The sequence below is a fragment of the Arabidopsis lyrata genome, assembly GCF_000004255.2.
Source record: "Arabidopsis lyrata subsp. lyrata unplaced genomic scaffold ARALYscaffold_1, whole genome shotgun sequence".
Lineage (NCBI taxonomy): Eukaryota > Viridiplantae > Streptophyta > Magnoliopsida > Brassicales > Brassicaceae > Arabidopsis > Arabidopsis lyrata.
In genome coordinates this window covers 4439439-4457321 of record NW_003302555.1, presented here as the reverse complement: position 1 = coordinate 4457321, position 17883 = coordinate 4439439, and the positions used below count along the sequence as shown (strand labels likewise).

The 17883-nt window shown below is 36.6% G+C and overlaps 6 protein-coding genes and 1 pseudogene across 9 annotated transcripts; 5 read left to right on the top strand and 2 right to left on the bottom strand.

Moving 5' to 3' along the window:
• Positions 1–966: 966 nt before the first annotated feature.
• Positions 967–7620, bottom strand: LOC9325916 (katanin p80 WD40 repeat-containing subunit B1 homolog). Of its 4 annotated transcripts, none has more exons than XM_021014963.1 (19): positions 7305–7620; positions 6799–6929; positions 6465–6582; positions 6089–6315; positions 5908–6010; positions 5716–5786; positions 5506–5580; positions 5275–5418; positions 5040–5199; positions 4120–4608; positions 3840–3929; positions 3376–3432; positions 2546–3282; positions 2335–2448; positions 2170–2244; positions 1975–2087; positions 1621–1737; positions 1462–1530; positions 967–1329 (listed from the first exon to the last, which is right to left on the bottom strand). In XM_021014963.1, the coding sequence occupies exons 1-19, from the start codon at positions 7330–7332 to the stop codon at positions 1269–1271; spliced, it is 2979 nt and encodes a 992-aa protein (XP_020870622.1). In that variant the 5' UTR covers positions 7333–7620; the 3' UTR covers positions 967–1268. The 4 variants fall into 4 exon arrangements, with proteins under 4 accessions (XP_020870622.1, XP_020870620.1, XP_020870619.1 ...); XM_021014961.1 differs by having other exon boundaries at positions 3840–4028; positions 6799–6926; XM_021014960.1 differs by having other exon boundaries at positions 3840–4028; positions 7305–7619.
• Positions 7621–9309: 1689 nt separating this feature from the next.
• Positions 9310–10584, bottom strand: LOC9328685 (annotated as a pseudogene).
• An 853-nt stretch (positions 10585–11437) lies between these two features.
• On the top strand, positions 11438–12980 carry LOC9328684. The gene is made up of 4 exons (XM_021013535.1): positions 11438–11977; positions 12053–12483; positions 12572–12797; positions 12897–12980. The coding sequence occupies exons 1-4, from the start codon at positions 11438–11440 to the stop codon at positions 12978–12980; spliced, it is 1281 nt and encodes a 426-aa protein (XP_020869194.1).
• Positions 12981–13685: 705 nt separating this feature from the next.
• Positions 13686–14451, top strand: LOC110225023. Its single transcript, XM_021013528.1, has 2 exons — positions 13686–14321; positions 14440–14451. Exons 1-2 carry the CDS (start codon positions 13686–13688, stop codon positions 14449–14451), a joined length of 648 nt encoding a protein of 215 aa, XP_020869187.1.
• LOC9328683 lies at positions 14410–15453 on the top strand. The gene is made up of 2 exons (XM_021010373.1): positions 14410–15074; positions 15158–15453. The coding sequence occupies exons 1-2, from the start codon at positions 14505–14507 to the stop codon at positions 15254–15256; spliced, it is 669 nt and encodes a 222-aa protein (XP_020866032.1). The 5' UTR covers positions 14410–14504; the 3' UTR covers positions 15257–15453.
• A 676-nt stretch (positions 15454–16129) lies between these two features.
• LOC9325915 lies at positions 16130–17871 on the top strand. Its single transcript, XM_021014289.1, has 3 exons — positions 16130–16729; positions 16921–17518; positions 17599–17871. The coding sequence occupies exons 2-3, from the start codon at positions 17027–17029 to the stop codon at positions 17695–17697; spliced, it is 591 nt and encodes a 196-aa protein (XP_020869948.1). The 5' UTR covers positions 16130–16729; positions 16921–17026; the 3' UTR covers positions 17698–17871.
• On the top strand, positions 16202–17025 carry LOC110225022. Its single transcript, XM_021013526.1, has 2 exons — positions 16202–16729; positions 16921–17025. The coding sequence occupies exons 1-2, from the start codon at positions 16202–16204 to the stop codon at positions 17023–17025; spliced, it is 633 nt and encodes a 210-aa protein (XP_020869185.1).
• Positions 17872–17883: the final 12 nt, after the last annotated feature.

The window sequence follows — 17883 nt, the reverse complement described above, 5'->3', positions numbered from 1 at the left end:
TAGTTATTTTTATATTTATAATACCCGAAATACCTAAAATTACAATCATAAATCCGAATATATTAGGTATTTTAGATATTTTTGGTTATATTTGGGTAAAGAGTAACCAATGTATTTTCGAGAAATCGGGTATTTCGGTTAGATTTGGGTATATATGAGTTAAAAACCCGAACCCGACCCGAACCCGAAAATATTCCGGGTATTTTTGGTTATTTTCGGGTATTTTGCTTTTTTTATTAAAATACCCGAACCGACCCGAACCCGAACCGAACCCGAACCGAATTTTTAGAATACCCGAATGGGTCTTGACCCCTATCCGAATAGACCCGATACCCGAAAAAAAAGAACCGAACCCGAACGGGTACCCGAATGCCCAGGCCTACTAGCTAGCTAGTATTTAGATTCACTTCTCTATTGAAATATTTTTTTCTTTTAAAGATTTTATCTTTTTGTTTTGGTTGGATATTATTCGGTTTGATTCTGATTAGATTTTCTAGCAAAAGATCCTGAATGTTTTAATACTTTAGATCCAAGAACCTTTTTGCACTAACCGGTTGTTGAGCTAATGTAAAAAGTTTGAAGAAATCCGAAAACGGCAAATGGGATAAAACGTTAAGACTAATACTTACGAAACGTGAAAGAGTTAGTATAATTTTTAGGTAGTTTGCAAGTTTTTCTTTGAAATTTAGATGGTTAACAGGTGATCTCATCATAGAAGTCATGTAAGAAATCCCTGAAACGGTGAATTAGGTTAAGACTAATCTTTTCGAATTACCAAAAGTGGAAAGTTTTAATTTTTAAAGTTTCTGATTGATTAAAAGAATTTGCAACGCTATAAACTTGTTATTTTATCCTGTTAAGCAATTAGTGGAAAATGACACTATACAGTACACAATAACATATCGATTACACAATAAATGATATTGTAGACAAAATAAGGACTACACAAAGGCATTAGCACATCAGTTAGGAATTAAACTTATAATTAAATCAATATGAGTCGCAGTTCCACGGAACAACAACAACAAATCAAGAATTGAAGCTACTCAGCCAAAAAAATGATTTACAACAACCATTAATTTCCGAGTATTTCTTCTGGGGATTATATAGTTCGATCCCACAGCAAAAGACTCTGCTAGATGAATCTACATATATATATATATATAAACCTCAGTGAGATTGGACTCTAGAGACACAGACTTCTTTGCAATATACAGCACAACAACTTGCGGACCGCATATATGATCAATTGTTGATTTTGCCTGTGGCTATGGTTCTTGAAGAACTAGGTTTAGTTCTTGAGCCTTTCTTGTTATTAGACCGCCTCTTCTATATTCAGAGCAAAAAGAAAAGACGGCCAAAACAAGGGAAATAAGTGAAGAATTTGAGATCCAGAAATTACTCTTTTATCGGTTAGATTCATTAGGAATGTGATGAAAGCAGTATGCTTAGGCTGTTTACCTTGCGAGAACTGGAAGAATCCTTTGAATCTTGTGCAATCCCGCTGAACAAATTTGGCAAATTTCTAGCCTGCATTGTGGTTTATTTACTTTTATTGGTGAATGAGAATCAGCGTAGGAAACTAATTGAGATTCCAGAGAGTGGTGTTAGCTCAAGTACCTTTCATCTGCATGAAGATCAACACCGACAATCCGTGGAGCTGAGACAGTTGACCGTATAACTGTACCGAACACTGCTACAAGCTTCAAGAGCATATCCAAGGAGACATTTACCGGCCTGCACAGTCATGTAGCTCAGATTAAACGACAGCAGATAAAAGTCATAAACACACATGATTGTCTATAAAACTCTGTTTAACCAGAGGACTATTGAGTGTATCATTTGAACTGAAAATGTTTATCAGTAAATCGGTCTTACTGCCCCGGCTCTCATTTATAAACCAAGTTATGAAGTCATTATAGCTCAAAAGCAAAAAATATAGTCTAAGGTGGAAATATGATATGATATCTTTACCTCTCTGTCCTGCTACCCAATAAGCTTGTGAGGACAGGGACCAACTGAGAAAACATATCCAATGTGAGAATCTCTATTTTATCGGTTAGAATACTGATCACATCTGCTTGAACCTGTCCCGATATCTATGAGTTAGCTTATCTAAACATACAAACATCAAAGAAAAGTAATCTACTGAGAATCTGAGAAACCCACAGACTGATCTGTCAGCTTTCTCAATGCCCCGATCGCGCCTTTAACATCGCTACGCTCCCAAAAATGTCTTACAATCTGCATTTTGAGAAATCAACCACTTGCAAATTAATACTAAAACAAATAATGGTTCAGGAAAAAGAACAGAAAAGAAATAAGAATGCTTACTTGTAACTTTGTCAACCTCGATTGAAGAGTGGTTAAGAACTTGTTATGAGTTAGCATAAGATTTTCAGTGATGTCACTATCATTTTCCCTCTCAGATATATTCGGCTCTTCCTTCTGCACAAACCAAACAATCAATTACGTTTGTCATGTATACACTACTTAAAGTAAAAAAACTGCCAGCCAAGTTGCCAAGCTAATCATTGCAAAGTACCTGGGGCAAGTTATCACAAGCTGGTTGAATTTGTGTTGCATGTGTCTCATCCAATGTCATATCAGCCACTTGATCAATGACAGTGGGTGTAGTCAACATTTGTGTTGGACTAACGCGGTGCCTGGATGCTATATGAGATGTATCAGATGTCATGTTAACAGATTGATTTAGTTTCGTGGGCATTACACGTGCAGGAGAAGTCCTAGCTGGACGTACTGATGTTACTGGGCACTCATGAGATGTCATGTCTGCCTGACTGAGTGACACAGGCCTTACTCGTGCTGCAGAATTCCTGCGTGGTCGCCTTGATGTTACAGAAGCCTCCTCAGATGTAATATTTGTCGCCTGATTGAATGTCACAGGCAATATACGGGATGGAGAAGTTCTAGATTCTTGTGTTAAACGAGGCTCATCATATGTGACATTAGTAGCTTGACTGAGTATCACAGGCATCACTGGAACTGAAGTCCTAGCTGGTTGTGTTAAAAGAGGCTCATCAGATGTCATGTTACTATCCCGATTGAGAACAATAGGCATCACTCTGGCTGGGGTACTCCTAGCTCGTCGTGTTGATATGACAGGAGTTTCACCTGTCTGTCTTGATGTCTTACGCGGATCTTCCAGCACTGCATTAGTGTTCTGAGTTATTGTTGTACTGGCTGCTTCGGTATGAGTAATTTTTTCTCCTCTCTCAAACTTCTCAACTAACGAGCGTGTCCTCCCCGAGACAACATTTACTGCAAATATATCAATTTATAAGGAAACTGTAACCAGCCAACTTAAATGTTAACAAGAAAAAACAAAGACAGCAAATGTTTTGAATTTCTAACCTCCTTTAACAATCTTCACAGGGTTCGATTCTCTGCTGCTGCTAGGGTATTCAGTGTCTACAGAACAGAAATTTTATACCGGTCAATTACTAATTGATCATTGTCTCAAAACTAAGTAAGTGAACTACAACAGACTACAGATGATGAACAATTTGAAGCAAGTTCTAACAGTAGCTAAAGATTTAGATTGTAGCAATCTATACGCTACTGTTAAAGACTTTTCTGCCGTTTTATTTATTCTTCTCTAAAATTTGGTAACGAGATATAGTCTAGTAGCTTTCAGTTTGACCAAAAAAAAAGATATAGTCTAGTAGCTCTTCTAAATAGATGTATTTTGGCATCGTGGACTGTCTTTTAGTTCACTCATAAGCCTGTCACATTAATGTGCATAAGATTTGGAGTTTGCTTTAATAGAAAAAAACCCCATAAATTATTCAGTTCTGATTTTTGAATCAAGAACTTACTTTTCTGTTCATCACCAGGTTTTTCTGGTGAAAGAACTCTTTCAGTTTTGCTGCAAATATCCTCTACCTCTCCTGAGTACTCCATCCCACCTTTGTCAAAAGTTGCAGAATCAGCGGACATTACTCTTTTTAAGTCATTGTACTTGCTATTTGATGACCTATGGACACGAGGTGGTTTAAGGAACATACCTGAGGCAGAATTGCAGAGATATTCAAAAGATAGATTAAATATATGAAAGCTAAAGTTTCATGAAACTAAGTCTGAGAACAGGGAACCTACGATTCGTTTCATCAGTCGGTGGTTCCGATGATAAACCTTTTTCAAACTTGTCTGTAATACCCTTGATGGTAGAATCTTCAGCATCAAAAGGTTTACTACCATTCTGTTCTGAAAGAAGTACATTTTGAGTTTGTGGTTCCTCCTCAACAGCCAATCCGCTTTTCTTCCGAGTTGCAGATTGAACAACCGCTGACTGTTTTGATTCTTCAAACTTTGCTAGCGTCTTTCTTACATGAGCTGGTCTTAGCAACATACCCGATTTAGTTCTTGAGAAAGTGATAGATTCCCTTTCTGAATAAGAAGATTCCTCTCCACTATCACTATCCCGCGATGCAACAGTATGCATACTAGAATACTTATCTCCTGCTTGTCCAAAATATGTTGCATTCTGCTTCTCGCTCGCCATAGTAGCTACTTTTCCTGATTCCAAAGGCAATGTCGCTTTCAGAGATCCTGGATTTTGCGCTACATTCGAATTTCCACCTGTGGCTTTAAACAAAGAGAGTTCAAATCAGACCAAGCATAAGGAATAAGCACACATAAGTGAATGACATAGAAAAATTATGTTGATGGCCAAGAAACTGTCAAAGCCAAAAAATCATATGCCATCCAAAAAATCTCAAGTATTGTCTAAAGACTACTTTGTTTCATACAGTAACGAATACTGCGATTTGCAAGTCTAGATACCTTTTTCTGTTGCTGATCACAAGAGTTCCTACTACAGTTGCAATGGTTTACATTAAAAACACTTCTGACTAAGTCAAATAACATTTTTCAGCATTGATTCAGGTGCCAAGATAGCAACTAGATAACCTCTTACATCAGATGTGATTTATATTGACAGATGAAGCCCTAACATATATCTGTCATACCACACTTGAAAGGACATGAGCATAAAAACAAAATTAACATTCACTCACAGTCAACGTATATGTTCTTTATCTCTTTTGTCTCATAATCTGGGGATACACTGCCCCTTGGGCCACTTCCCATTCTCTCAGACTGATCATTGAAGACACTGAATCTTTTCAGCATGCATTCATTCTTATCCTCAGATACTGCTCCATATGGCTCAAGTTCCTGAGAAACAAACGCGAACTTTATTAAGTTTAAGTTTTTCACATGAGGTATGGACAGTGACATTAGGTTACATACCGATATATCTGAAACCCATATCCCAACAGAATTTCGGTAATATGAACAACCAATGAACTTTCCTTCGTTGATGCAGAAGTCACCAAGGGTTGACCATCCCATATCAACACCATCCCGGCAAATCACTGGTTCCCATGAATAAACCTGCATTATGTGCATGAACTTATAATATCAGTGTTTCACTCTGGACATCATCTAAGTTGTATAGTTGAGCACAAAGACAATCAGAACCTTCAAGCCATCATCCAATCCACAGAAAAGGGTTTGACCATCTGGATGAAAAGCGATTGCACGAACTCCAGCAGCCTGTAAAACAAAGGACACCACATGCCAGGAAGAAGGTTGACAATAGTGCAAGTAAAACTAAGTCTTATGGAAGGACTATAGAGTGAACCCAACGCTAAACAGGACATATTAATAACAAAACACAAGGTCAGGTACCTCTGGTCTAGTAGATCCAATCAGTTCAAACGTTTCCAAATCCCAGAATTTCACAGTTCTGTCAGCAGAACCTGAAGAGTGAGTGATAGGACAATATATGAAGTCAGAAGAACACAAAACAAAGCTTGTGGATGTAAAACAGAAAATTATCAATTAACCGAAAGCTGCCACCAGTTTAGCCCTAAAACTCACCTGTGGCTAGGAGAAACTCAAGCGGATGGAAGTCTAGGGAACGGATAGGTCCTTCATGAAACTTAAACTCGTGCAAGAGCTTTCCAGCAGTCAAATCCCATACCTATTGAGTACAATAAAGAGTCTAAAGAACAATCATTAGGGAACAAAATAATGTACTTGTTGATACTGCTGGTCTTACCTTTACAACGTTGTCAAGTCCTCCAGACACTACCCAACGACCATCAGGACTAAATCTGATAGTGCTAATACCGCAAGTATGACCCTTGTATGTTTGGATGCATCCCTTCTTTCTAGTATCCCAAACCCTTAGATTTGTGTCACTAGATCCCGATGCAAGAAATTCACCAAATGGATGAAACTCAACAGCAGAACAATTGGATCTGTGTCCAGTAAAAGCTCTAACCACTACACTTCAAGAGCAAGAGTGAAAATATTAGACCTCATTATCTGAAACTAACTATCAATCACAGGACTTATAATTCCTACAGACAATAACAAGTGCCTCTAACACACTCTAGGGATAGAAAATGAGAAGAAAAAATCAATCAGCTTACTCTTTGCTTCTTCTAGATCCCACAGCTTTATCACACCTGAAGAAGCTCCACCGAGCACCAAAATTTCTCCCGAGTTAAAAGCTACTGAATCAACCGGGCTTGTATGCCCACAAAGACTCTGCCAACAACACATAATATAAAATATCATCATTCTTCTATCCATAGAAACAAGAATGTCAATTTTGACATTTTTCATACAGATTAGCTGAAATAACTGTAGTAATGGCTATAAATGGCAAATCTAGAAAAAAGAGAAGAACTTTTGAAACGAAGATTGCAAATGAAGACCAACAAGGAGAAACACATTACAAAAAGAGAGAAATGTGAAACAGACCATTAGCGAAGTGGTTTTGCCGATTGACCAAAGGTTGACCTTATAATCATCTCCACCAGTTAGAAGGAGCCGTGACGTCTTCTTTCCGATACTTAGACAATTCACATTTCCGGAATGTGCCACAAACTCTTCTATTTCCCAAATCAAGTCAAGAACAAATCATATCCAGAACAAAACAAGAACAAAGTCAAGACAAACAGAGATAACAATGTCTCTTCTACAATCTGGTCTCGGTTTGGTTTTAAGATGACAGAGGCGGAAATTATAACCCAGAAGAAAATTTCATGAAAAAAATTCAAACTTGTCAAATAACAATTTACCAAAAAAAGAACATAAAACGCCACCAATGCAGATAAACCCTAACGCTACAGTGATTGAACTACATCAAATTTCTCAAGTTCAGGGTGAAAATAATCAAAATGTATGTAGCTAAAGTTTGTATCTTTTGTTATTCAGGTTATAAGTTTCCAATAATATAGCAGCAAAGAAGAACTATATAAGGATACGTAGCTTATATCCACGCTTCGCCATCATCTACTCGATTTCAGTAGATTCATGCGATTACGAAGCTGAAACCAAATCTCCAGCCTTTGTTATGAATCGAAAAGAATGAGAGCTGGTGGTGTAAAAATTCAAAATGTGACTAGACGACAAGACAGAGTTGAAGATTTCTCGGAGATTAAGAAAATAGAAACTTGAGACAAGAGAGATTGCTTCCTGCTGAGATTAAAGATTTAAAGAAGAACTTAGAAGGGAACGAGAAAAAGAAAAGAAGAGATTTTTGAAAGAGTGAGCAGACGAACAAAACAGAGAGACCAAGATGAAAAAGGTAAAGCGACGAATTTTTCTCAGATTCTGTCATTTTCAATTCTTTTTTTTAAAAAACATTTCCGGTTGTTGTGTTTTATTTTATTTTGTTTATTTATGTCATTGATGATGAGAATAATACACAGAAATCGTTGAAACCTTCAGAATATTGGACAGTCGTCGCTACTTTTTTCTGACGAAAATACCCTTCCCTTGTCATTAGTACTAATCGTATTTATAAGCTGATCAAATTACGGAAAGACTTTTCTTTTCTACTACTTTTGTGTACACGTATAAATCAACCTTTACATTTAAATATAGCACTCACAAGTCATAACTAACGGATTAAAATATTGTTTTTATCATGATTGAGTAATAAGATAAAAACAATGTTAATAAGAATGTTCGGTTTGACGAAAAAGAAAAATAACAAGTATTACCGGTTAATCGTAATTCGTAGTCACACAACTTGACTGAAATAATCAAATAAATAAAATACTCGTCGACTGATTCCATTTTGAGATAACCAACTCAACGGCCTTAATTAAGATTGAATTTCATACCACATTGAATTTTTCGTATAACCAATAATACACGGATACAATGTCTACAACTAGATCGTAGTAAATGACTAAATAACTACCACTTAGTTGTTTTCCAAAAAAAAATTAATGAAAAATTCAAAGTTTCGTTGTGGCCTTGTGGGTAGATTAATTGATCTGAAACTCGGAAGAGGTTGATTGAAATTTTGGCCTTGTATTTTTGATTTAACAATTTTTAACAACGTTTTGAATGTTTTAGATATTTGTGTTCTAAGTGTTTTTTTTCCTACGCCACATGTGTTTGGGTTTAAACGTTCAATACTATGTTCATATTTTGTTGGTCAAAGGTGTTCACACTTCCAAAATGGCAAAATGTAATCATATATTACTCCAAAAAAAAAAAAAAATCCATATTATAAATCCAAAAAATAATCACAAAACCGAGGTTTGTAAAAGTTATTTTGCTGAAGATCATCGCCTGGTTGGTATGATCTGTGACATTTGCATAAATTGTATTAAATTGATTTTTTTTTTTGGTTATAAATTATTACTCTAGTTGTTATAATTTGTTTCTCTTTTGGACATGAGCACAACATGATCTATAAGTGCTTCCCATGTTTTGGTGTTTTAAGCTTTCTTGCATAAAAAGGGTCAATTCCAATCAACAACTTTATTTGGTGGTGTAAAAAAGAAGATCAGTTATTTCAATAAGAAATGTTTGGTACTTCCAAATTTGACATAAAAACTAAAATTAACTCAAACCAAACTTTTTGATTCGTCGATGTTATTTTGAAATTATCCCATGAATGCAAACTTTATGAATTTTGAAAAGTACAATTTATTGTTGAGTAATATTACAAGATCTATAGAGTTTTTTTTTTTTTTGTATATTATTACAGTATATATAACAAGTAAATAATTTAATTCTAAAATACTCCCAGCAATATTTTTACTGTTTTATTAGATGTTTTTCTATAAGAAATCATCCAAATTTACTGTTTTAATCAATGCGAAATGTTTGGTACTTATACGGATTGATTTAACTAGCCAAAACAAGAAGTTAATGGACTACACTCTTCCAAACACGTCAAAAGTAGTAGGTTTGTTTAGATATGAGAGATCAAACTTTGAAAATAAAGAACTTTTCTCTTCTTTTTTTTTTTTAAAGAACTTTTCTCTTAGACAAAGGATGTTGGTAAAACGAAGTTAGAGACCTTGTTAGGGGATCATATTTTACCAGACCGCGGGAATAGCGATGTGAGAGCAAGATCTTCTTGTTCTTGCATACCGCCACCGGTGTGGATGGATCAACCAAATCCTTCCTGCTCCAGTCAAATTCATCGCGAAACTGAGTCCGGGAAGAAGAACAAGAAAGCAAATCAATAGTATAAATCTTCTCCCATAAGTCTTCTGATGATTTCAACCTCCAAATCTCTTGGACCAACGTATCCGGTTCTCTTTTCGACATGCACAAACCATTATCCAGAGTGCACTTGTCAATATGCCTCGGATCTGAACCAGCAATAGCCGGTTTAATCTTAGGCAGCAACCGGAATGATTCGGTATGAATATCAAAAGCCACTACTTCGATTTTATCATTATATGGCTCCGTGAACCAATATACTGACCCGTTTGCACATGCTGGTATTTGATCATGATATATCCGATAACTTGGAGTGCAAGCCAAGTACCTCCAAGCGTTTGCCCTGAAGTCAAAAACCTCGCACTTGGTAACTCCCTCGTTTGGACTCGAGGCATCAGCATTGTACTTATCAGAATTATACAACCACACTAATTTGTAATTAGTGGCCTTCACGAAGGCTAGATGAAAGACTGACTCCATGTCTATCCAATCTCTAAAAGTAGGGTTAAACTTGTGCATCAAAATTTGAAACCTAGCTGGAGGAAGTTGCCGTAACCACTGTGTGGCCGGATTAACAACATATACGGCTTCCGATTTCGGGGAATGGATGCAGAAAAGGCCATCGCAACATCCAGAAACATAGATATAGTGGGCGAAACTTTGAGGAAAATTGAGAAGAGTAAAGGATAGAAGAGAACCCGATTCCAAGCAGAATGACCTAAAACCAATGTCTGTGTCTGGACGAGCTAGAGGCATTAGTTTTAGGGGATCTTTTTCAGTGATCACCATAACTCTAGGATGACCCACACGGAATTGCTCGGCGATCCTCAAGTGTCTCTCTTCGAAGGATTGAGACTCGATCGTCGATCTCCATTGTTTCGAGAGAGTCGGAATAGTGCTTTCACTGGAAATCGCAAGAAGATTTCCTCCACGACGTCGTTTGGCAGAGATGATGGAGCAATCACTGGCTTCTCGTTTCTTCTTCTTCTTCTTCTTCGTATCTTTCTTCTATTTCTCTTTCTTTGTGTTGATAATGCAATCACCACTCGATTCTCTTCCTCCTCCATCAATATTATTGCCTCTCTCTCTCTCTCTCTCTCTCTCTCTGCTTAGCAAATACTTATCTCTCAAGACTCAAAGGAATGAAAGGAACTAAATCAACCACTTAATTCTCTCTAGATCCCTCATTTTAATTGTCGAATATATTTTTCCATAATTAAGAATTTACATTTTCTATAACCATTTTGAGCAATTATGGCACGTGGCGATCACGTATGTGCAAAAAAAGGTAATGGCCCATGATATGACATGGGCCCAATTACAAAAAAAAAAAAAAAAAATTGCGTTGATGATGCAATCAGTCAATCACCACTCGATTCTCTGCCTCCTCCATCAACTGCAAATATTAACTCTTAAAAGGAATTAATAAGGAAATAAATCAATCATTTAATTGTCGAATATATATTTTCTGTAAGTAAGATTTTACATTTGTATATATCAATGACTTAATTAGCATAAAACCTCGACTCTTTGTGTCTCGGTCGTTACTCTGAAAAATTATTCCACATCTTGGTACGTACTTTTCCTACCTCTTCGATGAGAAAAACCCAGCTTTGCTTTTTTTTTTTTACTATGCTGAGAAAAACAGAGTAAATTGTGTTTTAATTGTCTTTGGCTTGTTCCCTTCTATCGTTAATTGATGAAAGTTATTAAATATCCTATAGGGATGAAAGAAAATTTGCGAAACTAATCATCTTTAGGATTTAGTATAGGCATTCACATAACTCTGTATAGGTGTAATGAAACTGTTTAACGTTTTATCCAATTTGTGTTTATGTGTTCTTACTTCTAATTTTCTTTCTCTGTATTCATATACAGATCGGTGGATTTTCTTATTTACTTCTAAGGTTTTGGGTGTGATTTTCAAATGGAGAGTTCAGAGAAACCGATTTTAAAGCTGAAACTTCTTGTCGACAGGAAGACGAACAAGGTTGTCTTGGCTGAGGCTGGTAAGGATTTTGTTGATGTGCTCTTTGGTTTTATGGCGCTGCCAATGGGTACTATCGTGCGATTGCTGGAGAAGAACAGTCGGAATCAAAAGTCTCAAGCCACTAGGCCAGCTACTATAGGCTGTTTTAACAATCTCTACAAGAGTGTTGTTGATATGGACGAAGATGATTTCATGACGGAAGCTAGTAAGGATATGCTTTTGTATCCGAAATTTGTGAAAGAGAAGCAATGCAGACAGCTTAAGCTTTACATAGGTGATGATACCGAGGAGTTTAAAGTTCCTGATGGTGTTTGTGATGAATTATTTGTCAGCCAGAAGACATCTTTCCACATTACAGAAACTATGGAAGTAGCGGAATTTGCGTCTATTATGATCGCCAGGAGAATACTTTTGAGGCTAGGTTATGATAGTTTCAAGAAGTTGGATATAATGTCTGTAGATGTTGGTCACGAAGAGGTAACTACATTTTTTGTGGAATCATTACTACATGCCACTTTGTTTGCCCTCTGATTTATGATATTTTGAATCCAGGTTCTATCTCTGCTCCATTGCTTGTTCTTTTCGGAAACTCCTTTCACTGATGTCTTCTTGAAGAAGCATAGCTCTTGTGGTATGACAAGGTCGCATGACATGCTAACGCTACCCGTGGAAGATGGTGAAGGAGGAAAGTATTTTGTTACAATCCCACCCACTGTATATGTTGAGAAGCAGGACCAGGAGGATCTTTATTATGCTGAAAGCAGACAAGCATTTCGTGGTAGCTTCTTGAAGAAGCATAGCTCTTGTGTGGAAGATGAAGGTGAAGCAGGAGGACCAAATGAAGTTGTGTCACTCACTATATTTGTTAGGAGGCAGGACAGGAAGGTTCTTTATGCCGAAAGTGGACAAGACTTTGTGGATCTACTTTTCACTTTCCTGGCTATCCCTTTGGAGTCTGTATGGGAAATAACTAGGATGCATTGGCAACTTTTGTAGAAGCTTGAAGAACTTGAGCTCTAGTGGAGGCACAAATGCATCTAGTAACACATGTATGCTTCCTTTGCAATACAGTTTGCAGAAATCGTTGCTTGGTGTCAGTTATTTAAACAATGACGGTAGTTGTCAATGGACATCTCATAGTAACAGTGGGATTGTGAAGAGAGGGGCAACATACATGATCACAGATGATCTAACAATCACAGCTGCAAACTCATGCTCAACTATTTCCTTACTGGAGAAGTTGCACACAAACTTGAGTTATATGGAGGAACATGTAATTAACATCAGTAAAGCAGAGGTATGTTTTTTACTCTTCCAAAAAATCATGAATTTTTTTTTACAATTATCTCTTTTGTATTTAGTTAATTTTGTTGAGTGTGTCTGACTTGTAATGCAGGCTATCAATTTGCTAAACGCTTCATTGGTGACATCTACTCCTTTGACCACCACTCTCTCACTCCTTGACGAGTACGAGTGTTAAGCTTTTGTTTTGCTGCCTTAATCAATCAGTTTCCATATGCATTTCCAGGATTTTATTTCACATCAGTTCAAGAATAATATTGATATGTGATCGATAATCGCTAGATTTTCTTTTTTTTGGATTTGGAAAAAGATAAATGATTTTTAAACAAATTCTGTCTGAACATACCCATAGACCATAGTAGTAATGCCTACGACGAACAGTGATGGCCCATGTATTATGGGCCCAATTACAAAAAGATATTCAAATATAAAATCCAACATGAGCAGAAACCCAAAGTCCATTATATAAATATATAAACAAATCCTAGAGGCTTATAACAACAACATTACTAAATTAGATGGAACATGGTAAAACGACAGGTCATGGGAAAGATTAAAGAGATAAAAAACGAATCTAGCCATTTGGGAACGTCAAAAGGTTTTGATGTCTTAAATCCCTTTATACTCTCAGTAGCAAAAGTCAAATCTTTTTGGAAGACTCAAGGATACAAGTCCCATAACGTTTGTGCAATAAATAAATGCAAAAGTTTAGTATTAACGAATTGAATGTAATTAACTTCTTCCAAGTAATATCAAGCGATGCATAGAGTCATGGGGGAGTTCAAAGGGCTATATAACTTTTGGTTCCGTGTTTAACTAATTCAGACTTGAAACCCCTAAAAAAATAGTATCAAAATTCTGTTTTTTTACTTGGTGATCTTTCATGGCTGGAGCTGAAAATACAGAGAAACCAGTGTTTAGTCTGAGACTTCTTGTCGACAAGAAGAAGAACAAGGTTGTCTTGGCTGAGGCTGGTAAGGAATTTGTTGATGTACTCTTCAGTTTTCTGACATTACCTATGGGGACAGTTGTGAGATTGTTTGAGAACTATCAGAAGAAGAATCAAAAAGCTGAAGCTACTGTGATAGGCTGTTTCAACAATCTCTACAAAAGTGTTCTTGATATAGGCACCGCTATTTTTATGAAGGAAGCTTGCAAGGATATGCTTTTGTATCCGAGAAGCGTGAAGGAGAATCAACGCAAACAGCTTAAGCTTAACATAGATGATATTGAGGTTCTCAAGTACTATACGTGCCCGACAGAACATTCTTGGGGATTATATAGTAACTTTTGCTCCTCAAGATGCCCTTGTGGAAAACTGATGACAAAGGAGTATAAAACAAGTCACGGTGTAGCATATGGAGAAATATTTGTCAGCCACAAGCCCTTATTCACCATCACTGACAATTTGAAAGTGGGATTTACTTCTATAAGTCTTACCCTGAAGACACTTAAAGTGTCAGGCTATTCTGATGTTGATCAGCTGCATGAGATGCATGTAGATGTTGATCACGAAAAGGTACCATTTTTTTTTTTATTGAATTTTCTCTTTACATGCCATTACCTTAAACCTTAATTTCTCTCCTATTTATGCAAATTCCAGGTACTAGATCTACTGAAGTGCATATTCTCTTCAGATACTCCCTTGACTGATGTGTTCTTAACGAAAGAGAGACCATGTGTCATTTCGAAGGTGCTTAACATGCCAAATCTAGAAGAATCTGGAGGTGTAGTTCAATCAAACATAGTAATGTCTGTCAGTGTGTTCACCAGAAAACAGGACAAGAAGGTTCTCTATATTGAAAGTGAAAAAGACTTCGTTGATCTTCTTTTCACTTTCCTGGTTCTCCCTCTGAATTCTGCATGGAAATTAGCTGGAAGCAATCTCGTGCTAGGATGCATCAATAACTTGTGTGAAAGCTTCAATAGCTTGAGCTCTATTGAAGGGAGCAATGCATTCAATAGCAGATGTGTGCTTCCTTGGTATTATAGTTGCCAACAACCTCTGCTTGATGTTTGTTATGCCGAACGTGATAAGGATTTATCATTGGCTACATACCCATATACACATAAACCGATGGATCCACGATGCGATAAAACTGCTGAAGTTGGAGTGTGTAGTGGGTTTGTGAAGAGAGGCACAACGTTTATGGTCTCAGATGATCTTACTATCAAACCTATGGATTTATCATCAACCATTTGCTCACTGAAGAAGTGGAACATGGACTTGGATGATATAGAGGAGCAAGTAATTAACATTAGCAAAGCAGAGGTATGTATCACTCAGTATCTTCTTTCATTATATTTGTGAGCTTTAGTTAACTCTGTTGAATATATATGACGTTATTACGACAGGCTATCAGACTATTGAGAGCCTCATTCGTGACTTCCACTGCCTTGAACACAGTTTTCGAGAGCTTACTCCAAAAGAAACCGAAAGAAGAGAAAGTCTAAGGCATCATTCCATGCTTCTGTTGAGCAGATTGATTTCAATTTAAGATTTTGTTAATTTCTTTGTTATTCAACAGTAATGTTTCTCAACTTTCAGTCTTAATATGTTTTTGCTTGATTTCAAGTGTTATCATTTCTGAATAATAACATAATAGATTATCTAGACAGACTGACAATATTGGTAAATAATGCTAAGCCAGTCATGGGTTGGGATGATCCAAATGTTTACATGATGACCCATAAAAATTTTAATTTAGAGGACTTTTTTTTACACAAAAAAAAAAAAAAAAATCCCCACCTTTTAAATCTGTAGATCCCTCCCTCATTAGTTATCGAATCAATTTTCCATAAGTATGAGGGATCGATAATTAGGGATCTACATATTTAGATATTGTATTGATATTCCATAAGTATGGTGATCGTATGTAGAAATATCACCATTCTTTTGTTAACATGTAAATATGATATTAACAATAAAATTGTATCAATGCCATAATTAGGATTCGTGAAGGACACTGATAAATCTCTATATCGGTTTATGCCGCCAATGAAGCATAACTCTCGACTCTTCGTGTCTCTCTGAAGATTCTATCACATCTTGTTGGTACGTATCGATGAGAAAAACTCAGCTTTGCTTCTTCTTTTTTTTTCTTTTTTTTTTCTATGCTAAGAAAACAGAGTAAATTGTGTTTCTGGCTTGTTCCCTTGTATCCTTGTATGCTCGTTAATTTTCTTTAGGTTTCTGAAGAAGTTTTGCTAAACTAATCATCTTTAGGATTTAGTATAGGCATTCACATAACTCTGTCTGTATAGGTGTAATGTAACTGTTTTAACGTTTTATCCAATTTGTGTTTTATGTGTTCTTACTTGTAATTTTCATTCTATGTATCAATATACAGATCGGTCGATTTTCTTAATTACTTGTAAGTTTTTGGGTGTGATTTTCAAATGGAGAGTTCAGACAAACCAATTTCAAAGCTGAAATTTCTTGTCGACCCGGAGACGAACAAGGTCGTCGTGGCTGATGCTCGTAAGGATTTTGTTGATGTGCTCTTTGGTTTGATGGCCCTGCCAATGGGTACCATCGTCCGATTGCTGGAGAAGAATAAGCAGAATTCTGCTCCAATAGGTTGTTTCAACAATCTCTACAAAAGTGTCTTTGATATGGACAAAGATGACTTCTTGAGTGAAGCTTGTAAGGATATGCTTTTATATCCCATGTATGTGAAAGAGAAGCAATGCAGACGACTTAAGCTTAACATAGATGATACTACCGAGGTCCTCAAGGCGTTTAAAGTACCTGAAGGTGCTGGTTGTGATGAACTTTTTGTCACCGGGAGGTCCTCTTTCATCATTACCGATGATATGAAAGTGGAATTCGCTTCTCTTGTTCTCACCACAAAGATACTTATCGGACTCGGTTATAATAGTGTTGCTAAGATGGAGGAGATGTTTGTAGACCTTAATCATGAAAGGGTAACTACTCCCCCTCTCTTTCCTAATAGATCTATGTCATGTTTTGAGTTTTTAAAATATTGATTTTCTCGTATTTCTTAAAATGTGTGAAATATCTAAAACATCAATCTATTAGAAACAGAGCGATTATATTTTTTCTTTCTTGGCCTTGTTTTCTCTTCGAGTAACTATTAGTTTTTTTTTGAATCCAGGTTCTATCTCTGCTCCATTGCTTGTTCTCTTCGGAAACTCCTTTCACTGATGTCTTCTTGAAGAAGCATAGCTCTTGTGGTATGACAATTGACAAGGTCGCATGACATGCCAAATCTACCCGCGCAAGATGGTGGTGAAGCAGGACCAGATGAAGTTGTGTCACTCACTCTATTTGTTAGGAAGCAGGACATGAAGGTTCTTTATGCTGAAAGTGGGAAAGACTTTGTGGATCTACTTTTCATTTTCCTGGCTATCCCTTTGGAATCTGTATGGGAAATAACTGGAAGCAATATCGAGCTAGGATGCATCGGCAACTTTTGTAGAAGCTTGAAGAACTTGAGCTCTAGCGGAAGCACGGATGCATCTAGTAACACATGTATGCTTCCTTGGCAATATAGGCTGCAGAAATCGTTGCTTGGGGTCAGTTATCTAAACAGTGACGGTAGTTCTCAATTGACACCTCATTGTAGCAGTGGGTTTGTGAAGAGCGGGGTAACATACATGGTCTCAGATGATCTTACTATTTGCATAAAGAAGAAGTTTGAAGTGAACTTGGATGATATTGAGGAGCATGAAATCAACATTAGCAAAACACATGTATGTCTATATTACTATTCTTTCATGATATAGTTTTTTCTGAGCTCAAATTAATCGTTTTGAATCTGACACTAATGCAGGCCATCGGTTTACTAAGAGCCTCTTTTATGACTTCCACTGCTTTGACCACAGCTTTCGAGAGCTTTCTTCCCAAGAAACCGAAAGAAGAGAAACTCTAAAGCATCAATCACATGCCTCTCTTGAGCAGATTGATTTCAAGTTTAGGTTTTGTTGTTTGGAGTGGTAGTTGAACAAATTACCTTCTCTTTAATCACTACTGTTAAGTACAACCTTTTGTTCTTGAACCTTTAATGTGTCTTGAGTTTCAGTCTTTATATGATTTTGCTTGATTTTAGAAGTGTTAT

Bases quoted from the DNA above. Each gene is read 5' to 3' on its own strand.
- LOC9328684 (XM_021013535.1), top strand. From the start codon at position 11,438: ATGGAGAGTTCAGAGAAACCGATTTTAAAGCTGAAACTTCTTGTCGAC. The intron at 12,484-12,571 runs GCAACTTTTGTA...TTTGCAATACAG, and splicing joins GAAATAACTAGGATGCATTG to TTTGCAGAAATCGTTGCTTG. The intron at 12,798-12,896 runs GTATGTTTTTTA...CTTGTAATGCAG, and splicing joins TTAACATCAGTAAAGCAGAG to GCTATCAATTTGCTAAACGC.
- LOC9325915 (XM_021014289.1), top strand. From the start codon at position 17,027: ATGCCAAATCTACCCGCGCAAGATGGTGGTGAAGCAGGACCAGATGAA. The intron at 17,519-17,598 runs GTATGTCTATAT...ACACTAATGCAG, and splicing joins TCAACATTAGCAAAACACAT to GCCATCGGTTTACTAAGAGC.
- LOC9328683 (XM_021010373.1), top strand. From the start codon at position 14,505: ATGCCAAATCTAGAAGAATCTGGAGGTGTAGTTCAATCAAACATAGTA. The intron at 15,075-15,157 runs GTATGTATCACT...TTATTACGACAG, and splicing joins TTAACATTAGCAAAGCAGAG to GCTATCAGACTATTGAGAGC.
- LOC110225023 (XM_021013528.1), top strand. From the start codon at position 13,686: ATGGCTGGAGCTGAAAATACAGAGAAACCAGTGTTTAGTCTGAGACTT.
- LOC110225022 (XM_021013526.1), top strand. From the start codon at position 16,202: ATGGAGAGTTCAGACAAACCAATTTCAAAGCTGAAATTTCTTGTCGAC. The intron at 16,730-16,920 runs GTAACTACTCCC...TTTTGAATCCAG, and splicing joins TAGACCTTAATCATGAAAGG to GTTCTATCTCTGCTCCATTG.
- LOC9325916 (XM_021014960.1), bottom strand. From the start codon at position 7,332: ATGATGGCGAAGCGTGGATATAAGCTAC. The intron at 5,200-5,274 runs GTATGTAACCTA...TTTGTTTCTCAG, and splicing joins TATGGGTTTCAGATATATCG to GAACTTGAGCCATATGGAGC. The intron at 2,449-2,545 runs GTACTTTGCAAT...TGGTTTGTGCAG, and splicing joins CTTGTGATAACTTGCCCCAG to AAGGAAGAGCCGAATATATC.